At 48.1% G+C, this 26,094-nt stretch overlaps 1 protein-coding gene across 4 annotated transcripts in view; it reads left to right on the top strand.

The window, feature by feature from the left end:
* COL18A1 (collagen type XVIII alpha 1 chain) overlaps positions 1 to 26,094 on the top strand; it is a 439,200-nt gene that overhangs the window by 289,542 nt on the left and 123,564 nt on the right. For all 4 annotated transcript variants that reach the window (XM_078681471.1, XM_078681470.1, XM_078681469.1 and 1 more), the window contains one exon: positions 14,016 to 14,560. In XM_078681471.1, the coding sequence (XP_078537597.1) occupies positions 14,016 to 14,560 (545 nt within the window). The remainder of the gene's footprint in view (positions 1 to 14,015; positions 14,561 to 26,094) is intronic.

Below are 26,094 nucleotides of genomic sequence, written 5' to 3'. Positions count from 1 at the left end.
TCCAGTGGGCTTCGTCCCAATCTTTTTTTGCCTTAACTATGGAAGATTTATATTGTGTCCTAGCTGTCCTGATGGCCTCCTTGTTTTTATTCTTAATCGCGGCCCATAAGCGGGACCTGGCCCCCTTGCAGTCTTGGTTATACCATTTGGCTGGCCTATGGTTCCCAGGCTTTTTATTATTAGTCGGTTTTAAAAAATGGCATTTTATTTCTTTGAAAAGGTCATTGTGGACCTGAGTAACCGTGTTTTGGGTAGGGGGTAGCCCGACCACACCCTCAAGGGCCACTATGGCCTTATCAGTTGCCATATTTATTGAGATGAGATTTGCATCGTGAAGCTTTATCATCTGAACTGTGTATCACAGATGATGTTATGCAAGTCTTTATGAACCTGACAAGGTGCCAGTGGGCCCTGGTACATGGGTAGCATGCTACACCAGAGGAGAGCGCTTTTGTTGAACCACTTTGCAATATTGGCACGAGGAGTCCTATAAGAGGACACCCTGTGGACCCGCTGGATAGAAAAGACATTGATTAAGATCCTGGGTGTCAGGTTGTTCCTAATTCAGTTATTGCTGGTCCATCCAGCACCTTTGCCTTCTGTATTTTCAGCTATGCCCACCAGCCACGTGTTGCTCCTCTGAGACCGTCCTCAGCATCTACCTCCAAAATCTCTGACCTTTTCTGCAATTTCTGCTCCTAACTTTTCACAAATTGCAATTCGTCTGCAGCCCTATGATAGTATCTTCCGTATACTTCACCCTGTCTGTGTAGCAGGACAGGTTCTCCTCTGCCTTCATTGACTCAATCTTCACTTTCAGGTGTAATGTGTAATACCTGATCAGACTTCATTACGTCCATAGTAAATGGTACTTTGTGGCACTCGATGGTACCTGACGGTTGCTTCTTACATGGTCCTCCTTAGATTTCAAGCCAAAGACATTTCTCCATTTTATGTGCATGTGCTGGTTTGTTGTTCCCGGTTGTCTGTGGGCCACACACGTTACAGCACTCTCCACATAGTCAAATGCTGCGGGCAGAGTGGTTGACGATGCAAGCCAGGCAGGACCGGGTCCCACTTCACAGCCTCTGCAGCAAGTAAATCTGTGTGTTACAATTCTGATAACTGCTTGTCTGCTGTTTTCCTGGGTTCCACAGCACCTTGGAGTCTCTGTCAGGCCAAACTCATTCAAAGCACCTACCCAATCTGTTTGCAGTTTTATATAGTGCAAACTTGACCCGAAGGTATCAGAGCACATAACATGAGCACCCTTTGCATTACAGACAGATACATCCTTTTTTTTTTTTATAGGCATAGAGATTTGCCCAGAATCACAGGATGCTTGAGCCTCCCCCCCCCCCCCCCAGACTCGAATCTTGTTCCCCAGCTTCAAGGTCGACCGCTCTAGCATTTAAGCCACATCCTCTCTAATAGATTGTCTCCTGGTTCCCACTATGTCTGTGCTCCTTAACAGCAACCAGACTCGAATCCTTCACCAATGGATAACAACTAGGGGTCGCTGGGGGTAGCACCTGTTTCGCCTGGCTTGCCATGTGTCCTCTGGCTGCTGCCTTTCCTACCGCTAGTATCAGCATCTCTGAAGGCAGCAGCAGGAACGAAACAGAAACCTGCTTAGTTTCTGAAGAGTGTATTCCTTGCCCCTCCCCTAGCCCCACATGAGTGAATGGGAGGCTTTTGATATGCTTAGGGCTGATAATATTCTGAAAAGCAGAAATGAATCTTGAACTCCTTCAAATCTATCCAATTATTGTGATTTATGCGAGGTGCATTCGAAGAGATTGAGAAACTGGCATGCCTGCTGGTTACACACTCCAGTACCAACTAGGGAGCCAGCAGGGTGATTGTCTACTGCAATGATCTGGGTGCAGTTTACAGGCCACAGGTCCCAATGCGAGGGAGATAGATTAGCGGGTTAACTGACCTGCTGCAGAGATAGACAAAAAGATGATATGTCTGTTTTGTATTTAGTGCTCAGCGTTTCAAGACTGAAAATGAAAACCTTTAGAGTGGGAACCCACACATTGGGGTGATGTTGATGTAAAGTGGTGGAGTCAGTAGGGTCAGGATCGTGAGGAGCAGAGTAGAAGAGAAGCAGAAGTAAGGACAGTCAGTTTGTTGCTATCTAGTATACATATTAATTACATTACAACGTTTGCCCTAGAAGAAATTGACAATAAAGTAAAACGCGACGCTAAGGCTGAATTCACTTAACTTTATTGGTCACAACCAGACCACATTTTAACTTAACTTTATTGGTCACAATCAGACCACATTTTAACTTATTGGTCACAATCAGACCACATTTTAACTTAACTTTATTGGTCACAATCAGCCCACATTTCCACATTTTAACTTAACTTTATCGGTCACAATCAGCCCACATTTCCACATTTTAACGTAACTTTATTGGTCACAATCAGACCACATTTTAACTTAACTTTATTGGTCACAATCAGACCACATTTTAACTTAACTTTATTGGCCACTATCAGACCACATTTTCAGATAGCCAAGGAGGTGAAGGCACACACTGTAGATGTCTAGGCATGTTTAGCAAGTCTCTGGGCATAATACTAGTGAGGCAGCTCGGGTGGTTACTGTACGTCCCACCGACTTCGGTGTGCAGTCTTCCCTCGCAGGTTTGAATCATCACAAAACAGCACAGAGGATTCATGGGTTGCTTCAAAGCTTAGCCTGCAGTTCACAGGTTTTTATTCTAGATAAAAAAGCTCAGTGGGTTCATGCATTTGTTGCGTCGATCCTCGTATGATTGTGAAGTTACCAGCACTGTGAACAGGCGAAAACGTTCACAGATCATGTTCCAGCTGCAAACAGCTGCTTTTAATTTGTGATACAATTGAATGTTTGCATATTTGAAATATTTATCAATCTAATGGGGATACAATGGATTCCATTGAATTAAGTAACATTAAACACTTAGCATTAAGCTCTAAAAACAATTCAGTTTATTTTGTGTCCTCTAGAAATGCTCATGACTGTGGACACGGTTGTATGTGTGTACCAGTGTCAGTATACTGCACCCCAGACACATTCTGGGAGATTTGCTGGAGCCAGGCTGGAACCTAGTTATTGTGTAAGAATAACTGCTGGAGCTACACTCTGTCAGGACTCCAGCCTCTGCACTCACAGATGTGTTTGATACTCTCCGAACCTAACTCCAAAGAGGAGAGGAGGTTTTACAAAGAACACTTTCTCTGCCAGGAGGGGCCTCTCTCAACCTGTACATGTAATAGTATTGTGTTCTTGACGAAAACAGATTACAGAAATGAAAATGTGATATGTGTGGGGACAGAAACGTCAGTATGGACATTAGTAGAGTGTACTATATACTTACCATTTACATCAAGTATATTTGTACTTAGGCATATTCATAATTCAAAGTATAGAAGATACATTTATTTGCCCACAGGTCATGCTAGTTTTTGTGGCCTCTATGTTCAAAGGTCAAAATGAGTTGACGTGTATAATATTTATAAAAGCTGTTTCTTTAATTGGTTGGGGCACGAACCTGTGTTCAATTAACTTTTTACTGGTTCCTCTCTCTAACAACAGAGAAGACCGCTCTCAACATCTCTCAGAATTAATTTTTAAGAAGAAATTTGAAGTAAAATATGCATACACATTTGCCAAATTTAGGCAAAGATTGTCTTACTAAGTAGACATAGCTGGGAAGTATAAACAAGCAGGTCACAATCTCATGTGGTTTTGTTCTGCTCCCCCACTTCTCTTCCCTCCTCCTTCCAAAAAACTGAAGAGTTGCCAAACAAGAGGCCCTTACTACTACTGCTGTTCTCTGCTTGGATTGTATTGTATTCTATTTATATTTTTAAAGCGCCTTTCTGCCCCGTGCAACGCCCATCATAGAAGCAAAGATGCTTCAAGATTGCGTCTCGCCGGTCCTTCTTAGTAGCCGATGACAAAATAATCCAATGGAAAGTTCTCTTGTGCCAGAAAAGCAAAAAGCATTGTTTTAAAATGGAAACGTGTTCTCTGCATCACCTAATTTAAATGCCATCAGGTCTCAATCAGGGCCACTTAAATTATGCGATTCTGCAGCCAAGGTGTTCTGTGCATTATTACAGAGCAACATCTCTTGTCACAATCCTTTGTAGATTTCAACAAAAATGTACTTTTCTAGCTGAAACTGATCAAAAGTTACTAAAAGAAAGCAGTTACGTGGTGCTGGGCAGTGGCAGAGCCCTTGGCCAATGTTAACTAGTCACCTTTCAGTTACTGGTTGCTGCATTTGGGTATCAAACTGGCAACAATGAGGTGAAACCTTTGTCAAGAAAGCATTAATGTGGGTTACGATGACAAAATAGTGAAATAATATAGTCAAAGATCGTGTTGGATTAAGCCACATAATTTGGTCATCATTGCTGCATAATTTCAGTGCCCCTGCTCTCAGCACAGGTTTATCAGCCCTTTTGTCTATGTCTCCCTTGCTGCTGATCCCACAGGGATCTCAACACACACTTCCACCCATGGTTTTAGGTACCTGAACCTGACTACCAACCTGAGGATGCACGTCTTCAGGGAGCGTAACCCCCCCCCCCCCACCCCCCCTCGCCCCACGGCCCCAGATAAGAAGCTCATAACAAACCTTCACCAGGACTCATTGGGGAAAGTTTGTCTGTGGTTAGAAGTATTCAGAAGGCGTAAAAGCCTAAAAGGTGCAGATCTTGTTCAAGTAAAAAACAAGGAAGACAGTAAAGATTTTTGGAAATTCTGGAGACTTTTTTAGGGGCTTCCTTTGCAACAATCAACAGAGAAATGCGCAGACTTGCTGGGCCTGGTTAGTGTGTATTTTTGCAAAAGCAGCCCCTTAGGTGGTCCGCCTTAAAGGAGAAGTCCTAGAACAAGGGGTCCTTCCTATTGGCTGGCTTTAGCGTGGCGCGCTGTGCTGCAGGGCGCCCAGGCCTGGCCCTCCATTCTCCTTCTGTGTTTGTATTCTCCTGCTGGCCTTTAGAGTTGGCCTTATCCTCTATTTTCTCTTCTGACCCTCGCAGCAAATTTATGGACGTTTTGTCCCAAGGACTGAGCAAATAAGTAACTTTTTCTTTTTAACAACAATGCCTGACCGGGAGTTCCTGGCTGCCTCCCCGGTTCTTTCTGCGTGCCAGACCCCAGTGAGCGCCACTCGGCGGAAGTGCCCAATGATTCAATGGCCGTCCACCCGCCCGACTATCAGAGGAAAGGATTGGTGGGAGAAGCTATGACATCACAGGCAGCGACAGGAAGCAACTCCTGACATGACAGGGGTGTGGAAGTCTCGGGAATAGGTAGGGTTTGGTCCCTAAATAGGTCGTTTTGTTAGGTGAACAGGGGACACATTTGTTTATTCGCATAAGATGGAAACAGGAAAGTGTTTGCTTTCTTCAGGTGAGCTGGACGTATGTGTTTTTTCTTCAAGGGAAACAGCATCGTTAGTTTCTATCTACATCCTGGGTAAAGCGCTTGACTGTGATATAGCTGACAGACACCACAATGGAAGAGGTTCATCCACAAGAGATCCTAGGTAAAGGTAAAGGTTGTAGTACTTGCATAGCGCCCGAATCACCCCACATGGGGTCTCTCCAGCGCTTGTACGAATACCGCTGTGGAACCCTTCCTGGCCTTTCCCTGTGAGGTGCCCACTCCTGGGCACCCCCAGGGTGAAGCCAGGAATCCTAGCGCTTTTGGGGCCATTGTGGAAATTAAGCAAGCTATTGCCCGGAGTTGCAGGGTGGGACCCATGATTAGAGTAGGCACCAAGGTGAGAATTATCAGGTCCGAGGAAATTGAGCCCAAGACCCGCCGAGGTGGGAATTGAACCCTGGTCCCGGGCCAGACCGTTGCATCAGAGTCTGCCACTCTAACCATTGAGCCACACTTATCCTATTGTTTAATCTAACCCCAATGCAGGGTCGGACTGACCTATAAGGCAATCAGGCACTGCCCAATGGCTGGTCTGACAAGTCAGTGTATGAGCTGTGTTTTGTTTAGATATTTGTGGGCTTTTTTATGGTCTACTGGTCCAACTTTTACTGTCGAATTCCCTGATATTGAAGCAAACATTTCCTGCAGCAAGTTCAAATCCATGCAGTCTTCCATAGCCTGCAAAACTCTTATACAGCGTGTCTTTACAAAGTGCAAAACTGCCTCAGTTTGCAAGTATGGACCACTTTTAAGCTATCTAATTCACTAATGATGGCCACTTTTATTCTGATGCCTGGGCCTATGTTCCAGTCCGACCCTGCCCCAATTCTCCTTGAAAGGCTGTGATCCCCCCCCAGCCCACTTCTGATGGAGACACCCTTGGACGGGATCCCCTCTAGATTGTCTAGTTTGACCCCCAGAGTCCAGATTTGCGCATGGCCTGCCTCTCAGCGCTGTCCATCCGCACACTTGGACACAGCTGCTTGCTTAACCCTCAATCAGTTGCGCTTTGAGAGGCTGGCATGACTTCTGTGGCCGAGGAATGAGCTCACGTCTGGGGCTGCCAACGCCCCCACAATAGCAGATTGTTGAGAGGGACCCTCCAGCCTGCGGGCGATTATGATCCTGTGAGAAAGAAGTTTTCAAGAGGCGCCTGTGTGGTACACAATGAAGGATGCGTAGTCCAGGTGTAGTAGTAGATCCCTCTTTATTGACAGTAGTAGATCCCTCTTTATTGACAAGTAGATAGGTGGCAGGTTACAGGATAGTAAGTTACAAGTAGAAAACCCCACCAGGAGAGAGCTTCCAGCTCCTCAGCCTGAGATGACCAACTGACTCTCTAGCTAGAGTCAGGCACTTAACATTCCATGATGTCACAGGACATTCTGATGCAGTGATAGAGAGGGAAAATACATAGACCTATTTACCACAGCCTGCCTCCAAAATGCAAATGCAGCTCCACCCTACGATAATGCACAGAGTGTTTGCTCTTTAAGTCTCGCCGATCAGCAGCTTTTAGCGCCTGTCTGCATGAGACCTATTGTGGGCTAAATGAAGGCTATAGATGGGGCTTTGGGCCCACCCGCTGCTTGCATTGGTTGGCTTTAGTGTCACTTCCCTTTGAATGCTTCTTATTCAATGGCTTTCCTTGTCCACTTTGTCCAACTTGTGTTTGACCTTTCCCTGCAGTATAGTCTATTACCCTTTGTTTATTCTTTCTTGTTTCCTTCCACCGCTCACCTTTAGGGAATTACTTTTTTCTTGTTGGTTAAGCACTCCATGAGAGTGCATGTGTTTTCCATCTCTGTCCCTCGTGTGCTTATCCTCATGCCAAATACCCACTCTGCGCTTTATGCTGCTCTCTCTTGTGTGCGTATACCCAAGTCAAGCCCCTGCGCATCCTGTTACTCTTTCCCTCGTGTGCTGCTTCTCCCCTCCTTTATCTCCCACACAACTTTTTTTTATGTTGTTTAATCCTTTCTCCCCAGAGCTTTCCCCCCACATGCTCCTCTATTACTCCACCTTGCAGCCCATTACTTGATTTATTCTACATGCCAAATACAGCTTTCGCATGAGAAAAGAAATAACTTTTTATTTACTGATCCAAGTGGTTTCCACCCTCTTGGATTGGTAAAAAAAAAAAAAGAAAAGAAAAGAAGAAAATGGCAGCCAGGCCATTACGCTGGCATATAGATGCATTATGATGCATAGAAGTGCATACATCAACACGCATGCACACACTAGCGAAATGATGCGGCCACTGGGAGCAGCACTTCAGTTTTCCTTTTTTTCCCTCAATGCCGCATATCGTCTGCAAATGCTTTGTACTGGTGCTGTACAGCATTGACAAAAAGCACTGCCAAAGTCAATAGGACCAAAGGAGAGACCTACTTGTTTTGCCAGTGCTTCTAAATGTAGTGGCTGCTTTTAGGGGTGCCTGGGGTCTAGGCTCGCTTTTGTTAGGCTACCCGCATGGCGCTGCTCTAGCATCTCATCTGCATAGGGCCCTATGCAAGTCATGTGGGTCAGCATGTGTTCTGTGCCGGGGCATTGCACCAGTGTCATATCGATTGCAACTACTGTGAAACCACCACACAAGTGACAGATCACTATGATGGGGACCTGCACTAGTATCATTTCAGCTCTGGGTACTGTGGAATTACCACAACAGTGACATGTCGGTGGTGGGCACATTGAGGGAGCGCGGCTCCAGTGCCCTGTAAGTGGTGGTCACTGTGAGGCAATGTACCAGTGGCACACCTGCCCCGGGCAGCGTGAAGTGAGAAGCCTTGCTGTAGTGTAAAACTAGCTGGGGCTTCTGGAAACCCACTGCAACAATTGTAGATGGGATGTAGGCATGACAAAGATCTACTGCAGAGCTATCATGTCAGGTGTGGGCTCTGTGAAGGGCCCTACGCCAGAGGCACACTTGCTGTGGGCACTGCAAAGCAGTCGCACCAGGGCAGGAGAGATGGGGGCACGGCAGGAGGGGCACTGCGCCAATATGGTGTATTCTGTGGGTACTGTTAGGGGTAATGCACCAGTGCCGTGTTTGCTGCAGGCACTGTACAATAAGTGCACCACTGAGCGATGAGCATGTGATGTCGCACTGCACCTGAGGAGAAGCGTGGCTCAGTGGTTAGAGGCGGCAGACCCGGAAGCTGAGATCGGCCGTGGACCAGGGTTCGATTCCCCGCCTCGGCGGGTCTCGGGCTCAAAAATTCCACGGACTAGACAATTCTCGCTCTGGTGCCTACTCGACACACGGGGTCACACTCTGCGACTCTGGGCAATAGCTTGCTTAATCTCCACTACGGCCCCTCGCGGCGGGATGCCTGGCTTTCACCTTGTGGATACCCTGCCGGGGTATCTTACAGGGGAATACCAGGACGGGTTCCCTAAGCAAGCGCCTTGAGACCTTCGGGTGATTCGTGTGCTATATAAGTCGAAATAAATACAAAAAAAAAAATACAAAAAATACCTGTATCAAATCAGTTGAAGGTACTATGAAAGCACCAAGCCAATGGTTGTGGGCACTGTACCACCCGTGCCAGTATTTAATCTGCTATGGGTACTTGCAGGTGCACTGTATCAGTGGCATAAGGGTTGTGGGTACCGTTATGGGTGCAACAATGGCGTCACACGATGCAGTCACTCCAAAGATTCTGTCTCAGTGTTGTTACATGTGCACTGTGATGAGCATAGTGCCTATGAAACGTTTTGCAGGCACTGCAGCAGTGCCATGTATGCCTTATGCACTGGCCTCGCCTCCCTAAAGAAAGGGCTGACGTGACCACAGCACGTGGGATGGTCCCAGCGAGTCCCTCATCTATGTCCAGCTCAGGTGGCATGGGGGCTGGGTGGGAGTGCGCAGTGAGGTTGGCGCGAGGGAGCAATGAGGTGTTGCAGGCTCTTAGTTGAACAGTGCAATGTTGTTCGTCCTCTGTCCTAAGACTGGGTAGGACTTTCCAGGATGTTCATGGGGTGGATTCTGAACTAATTTGCATCTGATTGGTCCCAGTGTGTAATGGTGCAAGAAGCAAAAACCTATGGAATGGAATGGGATTTGGAGCCACTGCCTGGAGGTAAGATTAATGCAAGCATTTCCAACCATCACTTAGTTTTTTAGTTTTTCACGGTGAGCCGCCTTGATTGCTTGAGTGTTCCACACTTGATGGCTTGAGTGTTCCAGACGTGGGGGGTCTGTATCGCTCTGTGCCAAAGTAACTTAAGTTGTCTGAGGCCCAATAACCACAAAATACATATGGGGCTGCCTGTGCTCAATATCAGAGGGCATGTGGTCTGGCAGTTGGCGCTTGACTGCTCCTTATGGGGTGGGACCCAAACTGATTTACATCTGGTTGGTCCCTGTCGATAATGGCCCCGTGAGCAAAATGATAATGGAATGGAATGTGGCTTTGCATAATCGAAACTCAAGCGTTTCCATATGTCCATATGTCACGTTCAGTTTTTGTCGGTGATTTTCTCTAAAGTTAGAGCCTTGTGTGGTGGTGAATCCAGACAGCTCAGTAGTCGTTTCTAGGTCACTTCAGAGGGTGATTTGTGTCGTCTACTAAAATAAGTCTGCAGCTGCACCCGCCATGAGCTGACTCTACAGCAGACCTCAGAACCAGAGCTCCCCCACTTCACTTCACGTACAGCACCTTGTAGCTCTTCTAACCGCCTGGCCAATGCTTTCACGTTTTCCTGGTGTAGCGAAGAAAGAACACAACTTACATTTCTGACGCTCGGCGGGTTATTTTCAAGTCCAAATTTATACATCAGGGCACATGAATCCAAAGAGGATCTGTGATTGGTGTGCTTGGTGGCGCCCGTGTGTATGACGTCATAAGTGTTGTTACATAAGGCCAAGGGAGTGCTTTATTTTGGGAGCCTGTGGCGCTGGTACTTCACCAGGCGACTTTGTGTGACCTTAAATGACCCCCAGTTCGCTTCACAGGCACAGTAATGTAACCACAGGCCTCTCAAACCCCCCTCCCCCCAACCCATGCTCACCCTCCACACACTCCCTTCTCCACTAATCCCTGCGCTGCTGGCCTGTGTCTTGGTTCTCATGACCTGACACTGGGTCTCACATGCGAGGGAATCTGCAGGGACAGCCTTGGAAAACATGAACCTTTCTCATTGTTACTGATTCCCCCATTTGTCAGCTCAGTCTCCTCTTCCTGCTCGCTCTGACAGTCTTTATTCCCCCATTGCCAGAGCATCCGACTGGGACAGAAGATAGGCCCGGGATCCAAGTGAACATTATCGACTCAGACAGACAGCTACAATGTGGGACACTTTTGCAAATGTGGGCAGTTTTAAACTTGTAAAGACAATCTGTGCATGTGTTTTGCAAGGGTTGGGAAACAGTATGCATTTGTGCTAGCTGCAGGCAATGTTTGTGGTTATATCAGGGAAATCAGCTGTAAAAACCAGCCCGCCTGGCATGAAACAGATCCCACAAGCAGCCGGGAAACCAGCCCATACACTCATCTGCCAGACCAACCCTTCGAGCACTGCCAGGCTGCCCCATCCGTGGTGTTTAAATGTGCTCATGTGTATAGCCATTTGCGTTTCTGATAGCATCTATTTGTCTTTGATCTGCGGATGTCTGTTAGAGTCTTTGAGTGAATGAAATTGTGCATTGGTCTGGCGTGTCTCTGCTGGTATTGTTGTGTCTAATGATCTCTGGGTGTCTGGTAGACACAGGGCTCGAGTCGGGGTACCACGCGGGTGGACGGCGTCCCCCACTTATTTTACCAGGGGACGCCGTCCCCCCTGCCAAACAGCTGGACTTCACTCTTTGGCCTCTCTTGGACGAGGAGCTCGGCACCTTTCGTGACGTCACTTCTGTCGTGACGTCACTTCCGGTGACAGCGTCCCCCCATTAATTTTTTTACGACTTGTGCCCTGCTGGTATTGTTGTGTCTAATGATCTCTGGGTGTCTGGTAGACACAGGTCTTGAGTCGGGTTACCACGCGGGTGGACGGCGTCCCCCCACTTATTTTACCGGATGGATGCCGTCCCCCCTGCCAAACAGCTGGACTTCACTCTTTGCCCTCTCTGGGACGAGATCGGAACTCATTCAGAACGCTGCTCACGCGCTGGCTTAGCAGATGCAATCGCATCTAAGGGGTGAGCGAGAGGAGGCAATGAGCCCGATGGTGCAAGCCACCTTACCTGACGTCACTTCCTGTTGTGATGTCACTTCCGGTGACAGCGTCCCCCCACTTATTTTTTTAGGACGTGTGCCCTGGGTAGACACCCTTGGTTTTGAAGTACAGGTGGGAGTGAACCCCCGAGGGATGAGGTCTTCCATTTTAGGGTACAATAGAAAGGTAAAAGTGTGATGCACTATTGTGATCCCAGACAAATACCGCTGAGCCCGCTTGGAGCTACTGATGCAGTCGGTATGGGGTGAGGTATGAGTGGGCCCTGCGCGATAGGGATAGGTCTGATAGTGAGGGAGGGGGACACGCAGTCTAACTGTAGCACTTAAAGCCCAGAGTAATAAACTACAATCAGCAACTTCAAGTGACACTGCATTTATGTTCTTCCTCCCATCATATTGTAAAGCGCTCTGATATCCTTCGGGATCTTGTTCGCGCTATATAAAACATTATAAATAAATAAATAAATGAGAGAGAGTTGAGTAATTCCATAGAGAGTGTTGAACCCTCTCTGAGGTGCCAATGCAGGCTAGAGAAGGGTGGGTTGGCATGCTCTCTCTGCCAAGGCACAGCCATCCCAGATGTTCGGAGTCCCATGCTCGGAGACACTGGGCCCTTCATGGAACATCTGCGGCGGGGTAAGGAAGCAAGCTGGATGCATTCTTCAAAACTCACATTCGTTCCAGGGTTTTGAGATCTGAAAACAAACAAAAAACAGTCCTGAGGAAATGTACCAATTCCCTTTAAGGACCTGAGGGACCCCGTGATAACAGGGGGCCTGGCTGGAGAAGAGGGGTGGGTGGAGGGGTCGCCCCGTGGTGGGAGAGGACTTCACAGATGTTTTAGGGGCACATGGAAGGGCCATTGAGGACAAGGGGAGGAGAAGCCAAGAACAGTCGGCAGAGATGCAAGAGGAAAGGCCGCATGGACCAGGGTAGAAATGCATTTTTTTTTTTAAATAAGGCTTTTTCATGCTGATTAAATGGTAAAGAGTACCACGAAAGCCAGAATTTACCATAACCATAAATAAATAAAGGGGACAAAATCGCATCCATGTGGTGGCATGATGAAGGGGGGAGGTTGAGGTCCCCGAGAATGGCATTGGGGTGGTGGCGCCTGAAGAGGGGCCTGTGTTGTACATGTGCTCAGAGCTGCCACTGTGTAAGCTTCTTCTGGATTCTGGAGCAGATTTGTGCAGTGAAAGTTACTCCTTTTCTGAAGGGCACATCGGCTGAAATGCCCTCACGGAACAAAAGCCGCTTGTATTTGCCCAGTGTGTGATGCAACTGTGCTTTCTTTCTCTTAATGTCCGACAAGAGGTCAGCAGCCCTCCCTCCAGGTCCCTGTTTTACAAATCAAAGATGTATGCAAATCATGCAGGATTATTTCTTGAAACGCTTTAGTATGCATTTATCATTGGAAAGTCCTCTTTCCTCAACGTCCGCTGACCTAGGACACAATATGAGTGAATTCAATTCTATTCAATTCAAGGACTTTATTCGGCGAGTAAAAACTGCCATAAAAGTACATACAATTAAAAAGCAATTCAAGCAATATAATTCATAAAATGATAAAATCCTATAGGATATCATCACATAACAATCATAGACCCCGGACAGAATCGAACACAATAATATGAGTCAACGTTGACGCTTCCCGCAGGCTCACTTACCCTTCCCAACCTAGTGCGTGCTAGGAGTTACATCTCTTCTCCTCCTACATGGTCACTGACCATTCCTTGCTAGGTTTGCGCTGGAGGTGGAATCAGCACTTTTCCTGCATGGCCACTTACCCCTCCCCCCACCTAGACTTGTGAATTCTGTGCTCTGCTTGGAGGATCACTGACTCTTACCTGCCTGATGTGAGGTATGAATGAGATCTGCGCACTCCCTGCGTGGTCACTGGCCCACCCCTGTGCTACGAGCGAGTGTTGTAGTGTGTGCTATGGATGAGATCACTGGCCTTCCAGCGTGATCACTGACACTTCCCTGCCTAATGGTAAGTGCTATATGGGCAAGGTCAGGGCTCTTTCCACAAAGTCATTGACGCTTCCACCAACTAACGTGGACTATGAGTGAGAGCTGTGCGATACTCGTAAGATCACTTATTGTTGGAGAGCAGTGAGTTAAATCCGTACTTTTTATGCATGGTCATAACCTTTCCCCACCTAATCTGTGCTATGAGTGAGATTTGTGCTGTTCTGCTGGTTCACCGCCCTCTGCACACCTGAATAAGTGCTATCGGTGAGATGGCTATTGCCTTTTTAAGTTTGCATACTCCTCTTAGTGAAGAGGGACATCCAGGCTACTGAGCCTGTGTCGTTACTATTATTGTGCATACCTCACCATAGCTCATTTGGGTTATCTTCTCATTCACAGAGAACTTGAGCCAAGACGTTGGCCTCCTGCAGCTCATCGGCGATCCACCACCCGATCAGATCGTCAAAATCTTCGGTCCAGACAACAGCCCTGGTTATGTCTTCGGTCCTGATGCCAACACGGGGCAGGTGGCCCGCTACCACCTGCCGAGCCCCTTCTTCCGGGACTTCTCACTCCTCTTCCATGTCCAACCCACCACCTCCAAGGCGGGTATGCTTTTTGCTGTCACTGATGCCTCCCAGTCCATCATTTATGTGGGCGTGAAACTCTCCGAGGTGAAGGACGGGAAGCAGCAGATCATCTTCTTCTATACAGAGCCTGGCTCGCAGACATCCTACGCAGCTGCCACGTTCACGGTCACATCGCTGGTCAACCAGTGGACGCGCTTTGCCATCAAAGTAGAGGACGAGGAAGTGGTCCTCTTCCTGGACTGCGATGAGTTCGAGAGGGTCCGCTTCGAGCGATCACCAGATGAGATGGAACTGGAGGATGGGTCAGGCCTCTTTGTGGGCCAGGCTGGTGGTGCAGACCCCGACAAATATCAGGTATTCCTTAGGCCGTCTGTACACTATCTACATGCTCTTACCTCTGCAAAAGGTTCATGGTGTAACTCTGCTGTTCCCTCAATAGTAAATGCTCTGATTGGTATATCTGCCACCATCTCTCTTGGGATAGTGCCTAAAAGCTATATTTACCTCCTATTCTCGGTATAACTTCTGATTGCTCTCACTGCCCATGCCTCTCTTTAGACATTTTCATGTTTCTCTATCTACTTCAGCCTTCCTCCACCACCTCCCACAAGGCCCTCGGTGGCTCCATCTCCTGCTGTTTCTCTTCTCATTTCTACTAGTGACTCAACCTGCAATCACCTGCTTTCATACTGTCCTCAGTGGCTTCTTCTGCACCATCTCTCTTCTCTTTTCTTCTTCTGCTGGTTGTTCTTCTCGCCTTCTCCCTTCGTTACCACTTCTAACTCTGTTCGCCTACGTTCTCACCTAGTGACGCGATCACACTGCAGCCAACACTGAGATGATGTTGGGTTTATCCAAGAAAAGGAAAAGGAGCTTAAAAAAAAGAGGCATGACAGTTATGGGATCCACAAGCATGAAGCCACACATTTTTAAAAGTCTCTTATTTACCACAACATATTTGGGTAGAAAACGAGGGCATTCGGCTAGTCACCTAAATATGGATAAACTTCTAGGCTGTATAATTATTATAATTCTTGGGTTTAATTGGTCTGAAATTCGAATATAAGCTAGTATCCTCGTAATAGACACCTTTTAAGGGCGGGCCTGGGCAATACATGCGCTACTCTGGGAGGCATGCTGTATTGGAATATGGACTTGAAGCCGCGCCCACCCTCCCCCATATTCGTCATTGGCTTCTGTCATTGTTCTTCGTAAATGCTGGCTTCGTTAAGAGGCTTGTTTGTCCCTCCTTATTACTGCCTTGTCTTCATTTGTAACCTCCCATGAGGACTGGCACTTTTAATTCAGTTGTTACATGGTACCTCCTATTTTGTCTGTAAGCACTATTTTCTTAAATGCCTTTCTCCTACTGCAGGCACTACTTGCTTTCCTGTAACATTCAGCGCATCATGCGCGCTCTTACGGGGCGTTTACAAAATAAGCATTTGTTTGTCAAGTTGACAAACAAATGCTTTTTTTGATAAAAGTGCCCCATACCGCGCTTTCCCTTTAATAGCTGCAATGGACCTTTCTTTAGACACAGCTTGTCTAAAGAAAGGGGCGTGGCCTCTATTAATGTGAAAGCGCAGCATGGGGCGCTTATAAACAACAACAACTTGCAATGCAATAGGTCTCGCATTTTAGAAACTTTGACATATTAGTATTGTAAATGACAATGCCTTTTATTATTGCAGGTTTTTTAAAGACACAAAATAAAAGGCATTGTCGTTTACAATGACAATAGCTCAAAATCCCGCAATTAAGTCTGGAAGAGTACCTGAAAACTAGTCTCTGGCTAGCATGATGCTGAAATATAATTACAAACATTGGCAAAACCGATAAGTCTCGCCTTTGGGACCTACTGGTTTGGTCAATACCTTTTGGCGAGGATATGGTGCGAAAGCACTTTTTGGGGGCAGAGGAGCCCTCAGCAACTTTATATTATATTATTATATACTTGGACGTCACTTTTGAGGTGCATTAAACATGAATTGAAGTTCTTAATTAATTACTGATTGTATGAAACTCATGGCTTTTGGCTGGCATACTTTGAGATGTGTTTTTAGAGAGGTAGACAGAGCTGGAAGGAATCTTATAGTTTAATTCGGAATGCCCTAATGGGAAAAAACCATTGGTCATTGATTTGACTTTTGTAGATTCTATTTAATTGTGTGCCTATTGTAAACAGAGAATGTGCAAAAAGACAACCAACACGTGTTTAGCCCAAAGTGGTGTGCAGGCCTCTGGCTTTTTCAAGGCATAAGAGTTTGTACGTTACAGCTTAAGGCACAAGTCACAAATAGAAGTGGCAAATATTAGGGCTGATAGCATTTAGACTGTGTAAGGGGTCAAATGTAATCTGTTCAAGAAAGCTAGCCCATTTAAGGAACAACCAAGATGGGATTGAGAGTCTGAACAGGTCAGAGGGCCAGGACGAGTCACTGTTGTTGCCAGGGACATAAGCGCGAAGCGTAGGAAGGCAAGCTGAAAAGTCAAAGCTGGTCGGAAGGTCTGAGCGAGTCACTGTGATCGTCAAGGCTTCGTTTGGTGTGCACAGTCTTGATGAGTAAGATTGATGTGAATGTGCTCTGTCACTTTGCCTGGCCAAAGTATCACACACAGGCACTGGGATACTTTCCAAAAGGAAATTGGAACAGGAACCTACCCTACCAATAAACATAGATGTCAGGGGCTTCCTCTTGAACTGTGTATATAGTGTGATAATTCTCAAGGATTTTTTTGTTTGTAGAGTTTTTTGACTGGCGGGCGCCCTTGAGCTCCTGTTGTATTGAGAGAGCCTTACATGAGCACCAGTAATGGTTAGAGAGGTCGACTTCGAAGTTGGGAAACCGGGTTCGAGACTCGGCAGGGACTCTCAATATCCTGTGATTCTGGGCAAATCACTTAATCTCCCCATGCCTAATAAAAACCATAAAATATGTCCATCTGTAATGCCACCGGTGCTCAGGTAAAGCACTCTGATACCTTTGGGTCGAGTTTGCGCTATATAAAACTCAAAAAATATATATATTAATTTTATTTTTAGGCACAAATGTTTAAGTGATTTGCCAAGAATCACAGCATATTGAGGTGAAGCCAAGACTCGAACCTGGTGCCCCAGTTCTGAAGTCAGCGTCTCTGCCCAACATTTACTAAGCCAATAGTTCTCTCATAGTCGAGACCTATTGGCTTTGCCAATGCTTGAAGATGACTTCGTGGACGATTTCTCCCTACAGTGGTCGGGCTAGCTGGCACTTTAGTGCTAGGGCATGCCCAGTGATAATTAGCGTCCTTCCATTGCAATTAGGTCTAATTGTGCTTTGAGAGTGCAGATCTGTGCTGTGGCTCATCCAGGCGGAGAGCAGTTTAAACCTTGAAAAGCGCCAGTGGTAATTATCCGGTCCTCAGATTCCCCCACGTACAATTACTGCGGGCCTCTCTAGCCTTCATGGACCGAGATCAAAGTGGGCACCCCCAAAACGAGCACCCTCAGGCCTTCCCAGCCACCGAGCCAGAGGCTGAGCGTGGACTTTGATTCTTTCAACTATGGGTGCCCTGTGCTAGGGTCAGTGACCAGACCCCTTCAAAGGCTGACCCATACGGGCGCATGAACGCAGCCTGTCCATCTGAAGGCGATGGGCGATTGAAAACGACACTTCTGGCCGCCAGGTTCCCAATTACTTAATGGGACCCTCAATTTCAAGTCATTTGCAAGAAACCGGAGATAAGGGAATGGCAAAGGGTTGGGAGAGCTGGTAAGATGAATGAAAAGGCTGCTTGTTTCCTGACAGGCCAGGCTTGTTCTGCCGCCATGTAAGCCCAGAGCCTGAGGACACTCACAGAGTCCAGCACTGACCCTATGACCTCCGCCTGGATCTGTGCAGAAGACCTCACGTGCGCTAAGACTTGACAACATCCGTTTCCAAGGTCCTACACTAAGGAGGAAGCGGAAATTGAATCATGGCATACTTAGGAAGAGGGAGTGGCCTGTGATCTGCAACAGTCCTCTGCAGGGGGTGCCTGGATCTTCTACAGCAGCCCACCCTCCCAGATATCCTTCGATCTCAAATCTTAGTGGCACCCTGGATCTGCTCAGCTATTATTTCTTCTGTCATGCCAATTAATCTATTTTTTAGGGTAAAATAACCTTGATTTATTTATTTATTTATTTGAGAGAGGAACTCTTATTCCTGCAGACAGGAAATCAGTCTGAGGAAATTAAACAAACTGATGTTGCTGTCCAGCTGATCACCAAAATATGACAGCGGGAGCCCATGACTTGCTGTGTGAATCATCATAAATGCATATGGTTTTACATATTACCCCTGCTGGATGAACCTTCCTTATTCCTTTCAAGCATAACTTGCCTCCAGCCTGATGATTCCTCTGTTGAAAAGCCTTGGAGGGGAATTCTGTCTATCCCCGAAGCCCCTGTCTTCACCCCCAGGTGCAGTTCACAGCTCCCTGCTGCCTCCTCCGCCGCTGACCCAGTCGCTGACAGCGAACACTGTGATGGAAGCATTCATCTGCTCCCACACGTGAGGCCACACATGACAGCTTGATCAGAAGGACTCAGTCAGTGGCCACAGAGGCTGTCAGGCTCCAGTGGGTGTAACTCTAAGAGGGCAGACCTGTAACATGATGTGGACAAGCAAACACTTACTTATGGGCATGCGGTCTTCTGACCCAGGTCTTACAATGAGCACATCACTACCGGTGTCCTCGCGAGCCAGCTGGGGAGCACACATGGAGAATTTATGGGTGACACTGCCGGGATCACTGCCCAGGAGGATGCTAGCTAGGATGGTGAAAACAGTGGACTTTGCACTGAGTGTCTTCCCGAAACAAATTACAAATAAGGTAAAATCTGTCAGTAGATCACACAGCGACAGTGTATTAGCTAAATAATAGAAAAGGGGGACAAAGTCCGGTACTTGGTAGCAGAGAAGATATAGCAATCAAGAGAGACGTGCACCTAGCCGCTGGATATGGCACTCAGGAAAATACTGATTCATCCGGTAACAGGGGTTTCTGGCTAAATCGAGACTACATGTTTTGTGGTGAAACCACACTTGGAAAAAGAGGCCTGAAGCCAGGAAACACAGATGGAACCGGTGCGGAAACACAGATGACTGCAGTTATTCCTCATTCCTAATTGGCAAACTCATAATACTGGTCAGATACCACACTGTAAAACTACTGCATCCCATGGTGTCTGGATTTCCAGGGTGAGGTATTACGGCATAGGCAGCTCCACAACACTTGTAATGGGCGCCTTATGGCACTACACACGCTTGCTGAATACTCTCAGCAGAGATTAAAATGGAATTCGCAAATGCAAGGTAAAGTCAGATATTTTACATAGCTTTCCTGGGGTGTAAGAGTTTCACAAACACACTTACTTGTAAACAAGGAAAATAAAAAAAGGCCCTGGTCACACATCCAGGTACCCAGCACATGGGTCATAAGAATACCATCTATGAATCTACTTAGCTGGTGTTTTTGCCCCCGGAGCCTCCTTTGCCGCATGTGCCCATAAAGTGCAGGCACTCCATACGACACTGATACAAATAACACAACATTGGCTTCAGCCAGGCAGACACGGTTCTCGCATTTGTTGAGCCGGTCACAGAAACCACACCTGAGATTGTGTAGAGCAGAGTCAAATATTCAGACCCCATGGCTTTGCATTTAGCATCAAAGCTCTTGAAATCATAAAATGTACATTTTGTAATCTGCAACGGATACGTAAGGAGATTCTTAAAAAGGCCAGGAGTGGCAATGCTTATTAGACCTGTACTATGAGTCCTGCAACAATCAATGGATGGGTACCCTTGTTAATCACCGGTGTGTCCAGGTCACCAGTACTGGTGCATTCCAACTGGATTCAAGTCACTGTGCTTCGACACTCCACTCAACGAGGTTACTCAAGCTGAGCAGTCAAGACTTACTTTATCACGTGACAATGGGGTATTAATTCAGATTTACTGTAATAAATATCACACACTAAACTCAAAGTCTAGTCAGATCTTTTGCTTGGGAAAATAATATGTCCTTATTTACAAGCAGCTAAAACAGATTACTTTAAAATAAAGATCAGTGCAATAAAACAGAAGGACCTAGTGCACTCTGGGCCTAAGTGAAGTGTCCACGCATTATTTTAGCACTTAAGTAGCCAAGCACTTTCTTTCATAAAACATAGGTCAATTGTATTCTTTGGGTCTTTTTCAGAGCTCTTGGGGATCTCAGTCCACTTTTGATGTCCATTATTTCGCATCTCGTTGTTTACAAACTCACCAGTCAATTGTGCCAGACAGAAGAATACAAATTAGCAGGTTTGCTACCATCCATCTGGCCCTGGCTCTAGTTCAGTTCAGCCCTGTATGTAAGAAAGGTAGCCTTACAGGATCCCCTGGAAAGAATATTTCAAACATACCCAGAGCCCAGACAAACCCTCCTTCCTCACAGAGCATGAACCGGACGCTTAGAATAGTTGATGGAATGGGGGCTGTTGGACCTGGGAAGATGCGAAAAGCCTCAGAGGGTAATTAAGGGTTTGATAATCAGCCACACTCCTAGTCGCCCTCCGTACCTTATTTAGAGGTTAAGAAAACACCAGATTTCTGATTGGGCAGGCTTAGCTGACTGTATTGTCAGAAACGCTTGACTCATCCATAGGTCAATCCATTGCCGGGTAACAGGGACAGGTGTCCCACCCTATTTAGGAAAAAGAAAAAAATACAGGAGTAGAACCGTTAACCCAGGTGAGACCGGGTGAATTTTTGTAACAATGCAACATTGTCTCAACTGAAAGGCTGGGCCCACCTTGCCTATGACTTAAAACTTCTCTGGGCTATAGAATTTGCAGAGTGGGCTTTTACAACCTCACCGCCTCAGATTTAGAGTTACAGCTCGTGGGGCACAAGAAGGCGCTGTGATCGTGCCGCGAAGCCCACTGCCCAGCCTCTGTGTGAATGAGGGTGTGTGGAAGGCGGATACGGAAGGGGGTAGGTTACCCCAGGCGTTCTCCCTGAGGGATGCATAGCTGTACGTTTCTCAGGGGTAGTTTCCACCCTCCACCCTCTTCCCCACCTCCCCCTGATTACACTTGCATTTCACAGCGCCTTGGATTTCATGTCTCGCCACAGCCCCTTTCTCATGGTAAACCGCAGCTGCGCGGAATTCCTCAGTGGGCGTTAAATGATAAAACTCCACTGTGACCCTCTAGGAATCTCACGAATAACGGAATAACTCAGCTGTCCGCCAGGGCCCTCGTGGGCACAGGCAGACGGACAGACAGACGGCTTGTTCCATCGAGGGATGGCTTCCACCTGCCGACCAACAAGGCCAGGAAGTTAATCTCTAAAGTACAGTATCTGGGTCCAGTTAGTGCCTGCTGTGCTTATCACCACGATCTTCAGACCAAAAGCACGTCGTAGCAGTGCTTAATTTGTAAAATATTAAGCGCCAGGGCTCTGACCAGGAGGCCACTGCAGCTTGCACCACCCTTCACCCTTGTCATTGTTGCCAAAACAACTACTAACCATCCCTCTCAAATGTAAATGCGACAGTTCCGATTATTTCAGGTCCCCAAAGCTAAAAGAATGGTTGGGGAGGCAGATATTATCAAGTTTAATGTACATTGTAGTCCTAAACTACCGTTGTTCTGCTCATCTCTAAAGTAGATGAGCAACGCCACCATGGGGTGGACTGTTCTAAGTATGGTGTTGACAACTAGGTGCAGGTGCCCAGCACCAGAAACCCATTAAGTGCTGAGCACCGGAAAGCACAGCATCAAATTAAGCACTGTATGTAAATGAGGGGGAGGCGCCTGCTTCACACCCACCAATAAAACACATTAGAGCAGATGGATTGGCAAGTTCCGGCCTATTCAACACGGACCAGCTCCAAGTCCCCGTAAAGTTAGATAACCCACTGTGGCTCTCATTTATGTTGGTGCATTCATGGCAGGAATATGCGGCTGCTGCATTACCACACATTTCTGAGTGTATTTATCACGAACGAAGGACTAGTCGGAGAAACCTGCACATACACACAGAAAAACGTGCGGTAACGTTGTAGGCACAGACAGGTTCTTATTCATTATATGCACTTGAATTCTGAAACCAGGTCTAACACCACTCGGTGGCATTATCACCTCAGCCTGCTATTTAAAAGCAAAATGGGAGCCTCGAGATTGTGTGCACTGCATATTTTGTGTCTCCTTTTGTTTGCTCTCATCCTCTTCGAGCATCCCCCCTCATCACTACCCCAATACTGGGACAAACCCTCCAGCAGCGGGACAGAGTTTACTGTCGTTTGTCATTTATCCTTTGTCCAGCTGAAATATTCCTCACTCAGTCCAGACAGCAGAGCTATCTCTCCTCTGTCACAGCACAACTATTCCTGAAGCTGACAACAACTAAATACCCCCTTAGTATAGACTGATCAGTCCCTCGCTTTTCTGGCTGCTATCTCCCACAGAGCAGCCAGCAATGCCATCTCTCACTTGTGTCAGACAGCAGAGTTATGCCCAGCTCACTGAGCTATCTTTGCATCAGGAGCGAAGCGCGCGGATGAGAATTAAGAAACTGAATCACCACCAACTTTGCACTAGAAAGTTTCTACAGGCACAGTTGACACAGGGAAAATGGACGCAGATTTGAAGACTCAAACATCTGTGTAGAGACAACCCATCACACACGCAACAATCACAAGCCCGGAAGGTCGCAGGAGCCACCCCACTCTACAGAACTTCCCAATGACACAACCCACCACACAAACAACACTCACATGCCCTGAAGGTCGCAGGATCCACCCCACTCTACAGAACTTCCCATTGACACAACCCACCACACACGCAACACTCACAAGCCCGGAAGGTCGCAGGAGCCACCCCACTCTACAGAACTTCCCAATGACACAACCCACCACACACGCAACACTCACATGCCCGGAAGGTCGCAGGATCCACCCCACTCGACAGAACTTCCTAATGGCACAACACACGCAACACTCACATGCCCGGAAGGTCGCAGGAGACACCCCACTCTACAGAACTTGCACAACACACCACACACGCCACACTCACATGCCCGGAACATCGCAGGAGCCACCCCACTCTACAGAACATCCCAATGACACAACCCACCACACAAGCAACACTCACATGCCCAGAAGGTCGCAGGATCCACCCCAATCTACAGAACTTCCCATTGACACAACCCACCACACACGCAACACTCACAAGCCCGGAAGGTCGCAGGAGCCACCCCACTCTACAGAACTTCCCAATGACACAACCCACCACACAAGCAACACTCACATGCCCAGAAGGTCGCAGGATCCACCCCACTCGACAGAACTTCCCATTGACACAACCCAACACACACACAACACTCACATGCCCGGAAGGTCGCAGGATCCACCCCACTCTACAGAACTTGCACAACACACCACACACGCCGCACTCACATGCACGGAACGTCGCAGGAGCCACCCCACTCCACAGAACTTTCCAATGACACAACCCACTACACACGCAGCACTCGCATGCCAGGAAGGTCGCAGGAGCCACCCCACTCCACAGACCTTTCCAATGACACAACCCACTACACACGCCACACTCACATGCCCGGAAGGTCGCAGGAGACACCCCACTCTACAGAACGTCCCAATGGCACAACACACGCAACACTCACATGTCCGGAAGGTCGCAGGAGCCACCCCACTCTACAGAACTTCCCAATGACACAACCCACCACACACGCAACACTCACATGCCAGGAAGGTCGCAGGAGACACCCCACTCCACAGAACTTGCACAACACACGCAACACTCACATGCCCGTAAGGTCGCAGGAGACACCCCACTCCACAGAACTTGCACAACACACCACACACGCCACACTCACATGCCTGGAAGGTCGCAGGCGCCACCCCACTCCACAGAACTTCCCAATGACACAACCCACTACACACACAACACTTACATGCCAGGAAGATCGCAGGAGCCACCCCACTCCACAGACCTTTCCAATGACACAACCCACTACACACGCAACACTCAAATGCCCGGAAGGTCGCAGGAGCCACCCCACTCCACAGAACTTCCCAATGACACAACCCACTACACACGCCACACTCACATGCCCAGAAGGTCGCAGGGGCCACCCCACTCTACAGAACTTCCCAATGACCCAACCCACTACACACGCTACACTCACATGCCCGGAAGGTCGCAGAAGACACCCCACTCTACAGAACTTCCCAATGGCACAGCCCACCACACAAGCAACACTCACATGCCCGGAAGGTCGCAGGAGCGACCCCACTCTACAGACCTTCCCAATTGCACAACCCACCACACACGCAACATTCACATGCCCGGAAGGTCGCAGGAGCCACCCCACTCTACAGAACTTCCCAGTGACACAACCGACCACACAAGCAACACTCACATGCCCGGAAGGTCGCAGGAGACACCCCACTCCACAGAACTTGCACCACACACCACACACGCCACACTCACATGCCCGGAAGGTCGCAGGAGCCACCCCACTCCACAGAACTTCCCAATGACACAACCCACTACACACGCCACATTCACATGCCCGGAAGGTCGCAGGAGCCACCCCACTCTACAGAACTTCCCAGTGACACAACCGACCACACAAGCAACACTCACATGCCCGGAAGGTCGCAGGAGACACCCCACTCCACAGAACTTGCATAACACACGCAACACTCACATGCCCGTAAGGTCGCAGGAGACACCCCACTCCACAGAACTTGCACAACACACCACACACGCCACACTCACATGCCCGGAAGGTCGCAGGCGCCACCCCACTCCACAGAACTTCCCAATGACACAACCCACTACACACGCAACACTTACATGCCAGGAAGATCGCAGGAGCCACCCCTCTCCACATACCTTTCCAATGACATAACCCACTACACACGCAACACTCACATGCCCGGAAGGTCGCAGGAGCCACCCCACTCCACAGAACTTCCCAATGACACAACCCACTACACACGCCACACTCACATGCCCAGAAGGTCGCAGGAGCCACCCCACTCTACAGAAATTCCCAATGACCCGACCCACTACACACACCACACTCACATGCCCGTAAGGTCGCAGGAGACACCCCACTCCACAGAACTTGCACAACACACCACACACGCCACACTCACATGCCCGGAAGGTCGCAGGAGCCACCCAACTCCACAGAACTTCCCAATGACACAACCCACTACACACGCAACACTTACATGCCAGGAAGATCGCAGGAGCCACCCCACTCTACAGAACTTCCCAATGGCACAGCCCACCACACAAGCAACACTCACATGCCCGGAAGGTCGCAGGAGCGACCCCACTCTACAGACCTTCCCAATTGCACAACCCACCACACACGCAACATTCACATGCCCGGAAGGTCGCAGGAGCCACCCCACTCTACAGAACTTCCCAGTGACACAACCGACCACACAAGCAACACTCACATGCCCGGAAGGTCGCAGGAGACACCCCACTCCACAGAACTTGCACAACACACGCAACACTCACATGCCCGTAAGGTCGCAGGAGTCACCCCACTCCACAGAACTTGCACAACACACCACACACGCCACACTCACGTGCCCGGAAGGTCGCAGGAGCCACCCCACTCCACAGAACTTCCCAATGACACAACCCACTACACACGCAACACTCACATGCCAGGAAGGTCGCAGGAGCCACCCCACTCCACAGAACTTCCCAATGACACAACCCACTACACACGCAACACTCACATGCCCGGAAGGTCGCAGGAGCCACCCCACTCTACAGAACTTCCCAATGACACAACCCACTACACACGCAACACTCACAT

This window comes from Lissotriton helveticus, chromosome 3_1 (assembly GCF_964261635.1).
Source record: "Lissotriton helveticus chromosome 3_1, aLisHel1.1, whole genome shotgun sequence".
Taxonomy (NCBI): domain Eukaryota; kingdom Metazoa; phylum Chordata; class Amphibia; order Caudata; family Salamandridae; genus Lissotriton; species Lissotriton helveticus.
Note: the sequence above shows the minus strand (reverse complement) of the source record. Positions and strands in the feature narration are given on the sequence as shown.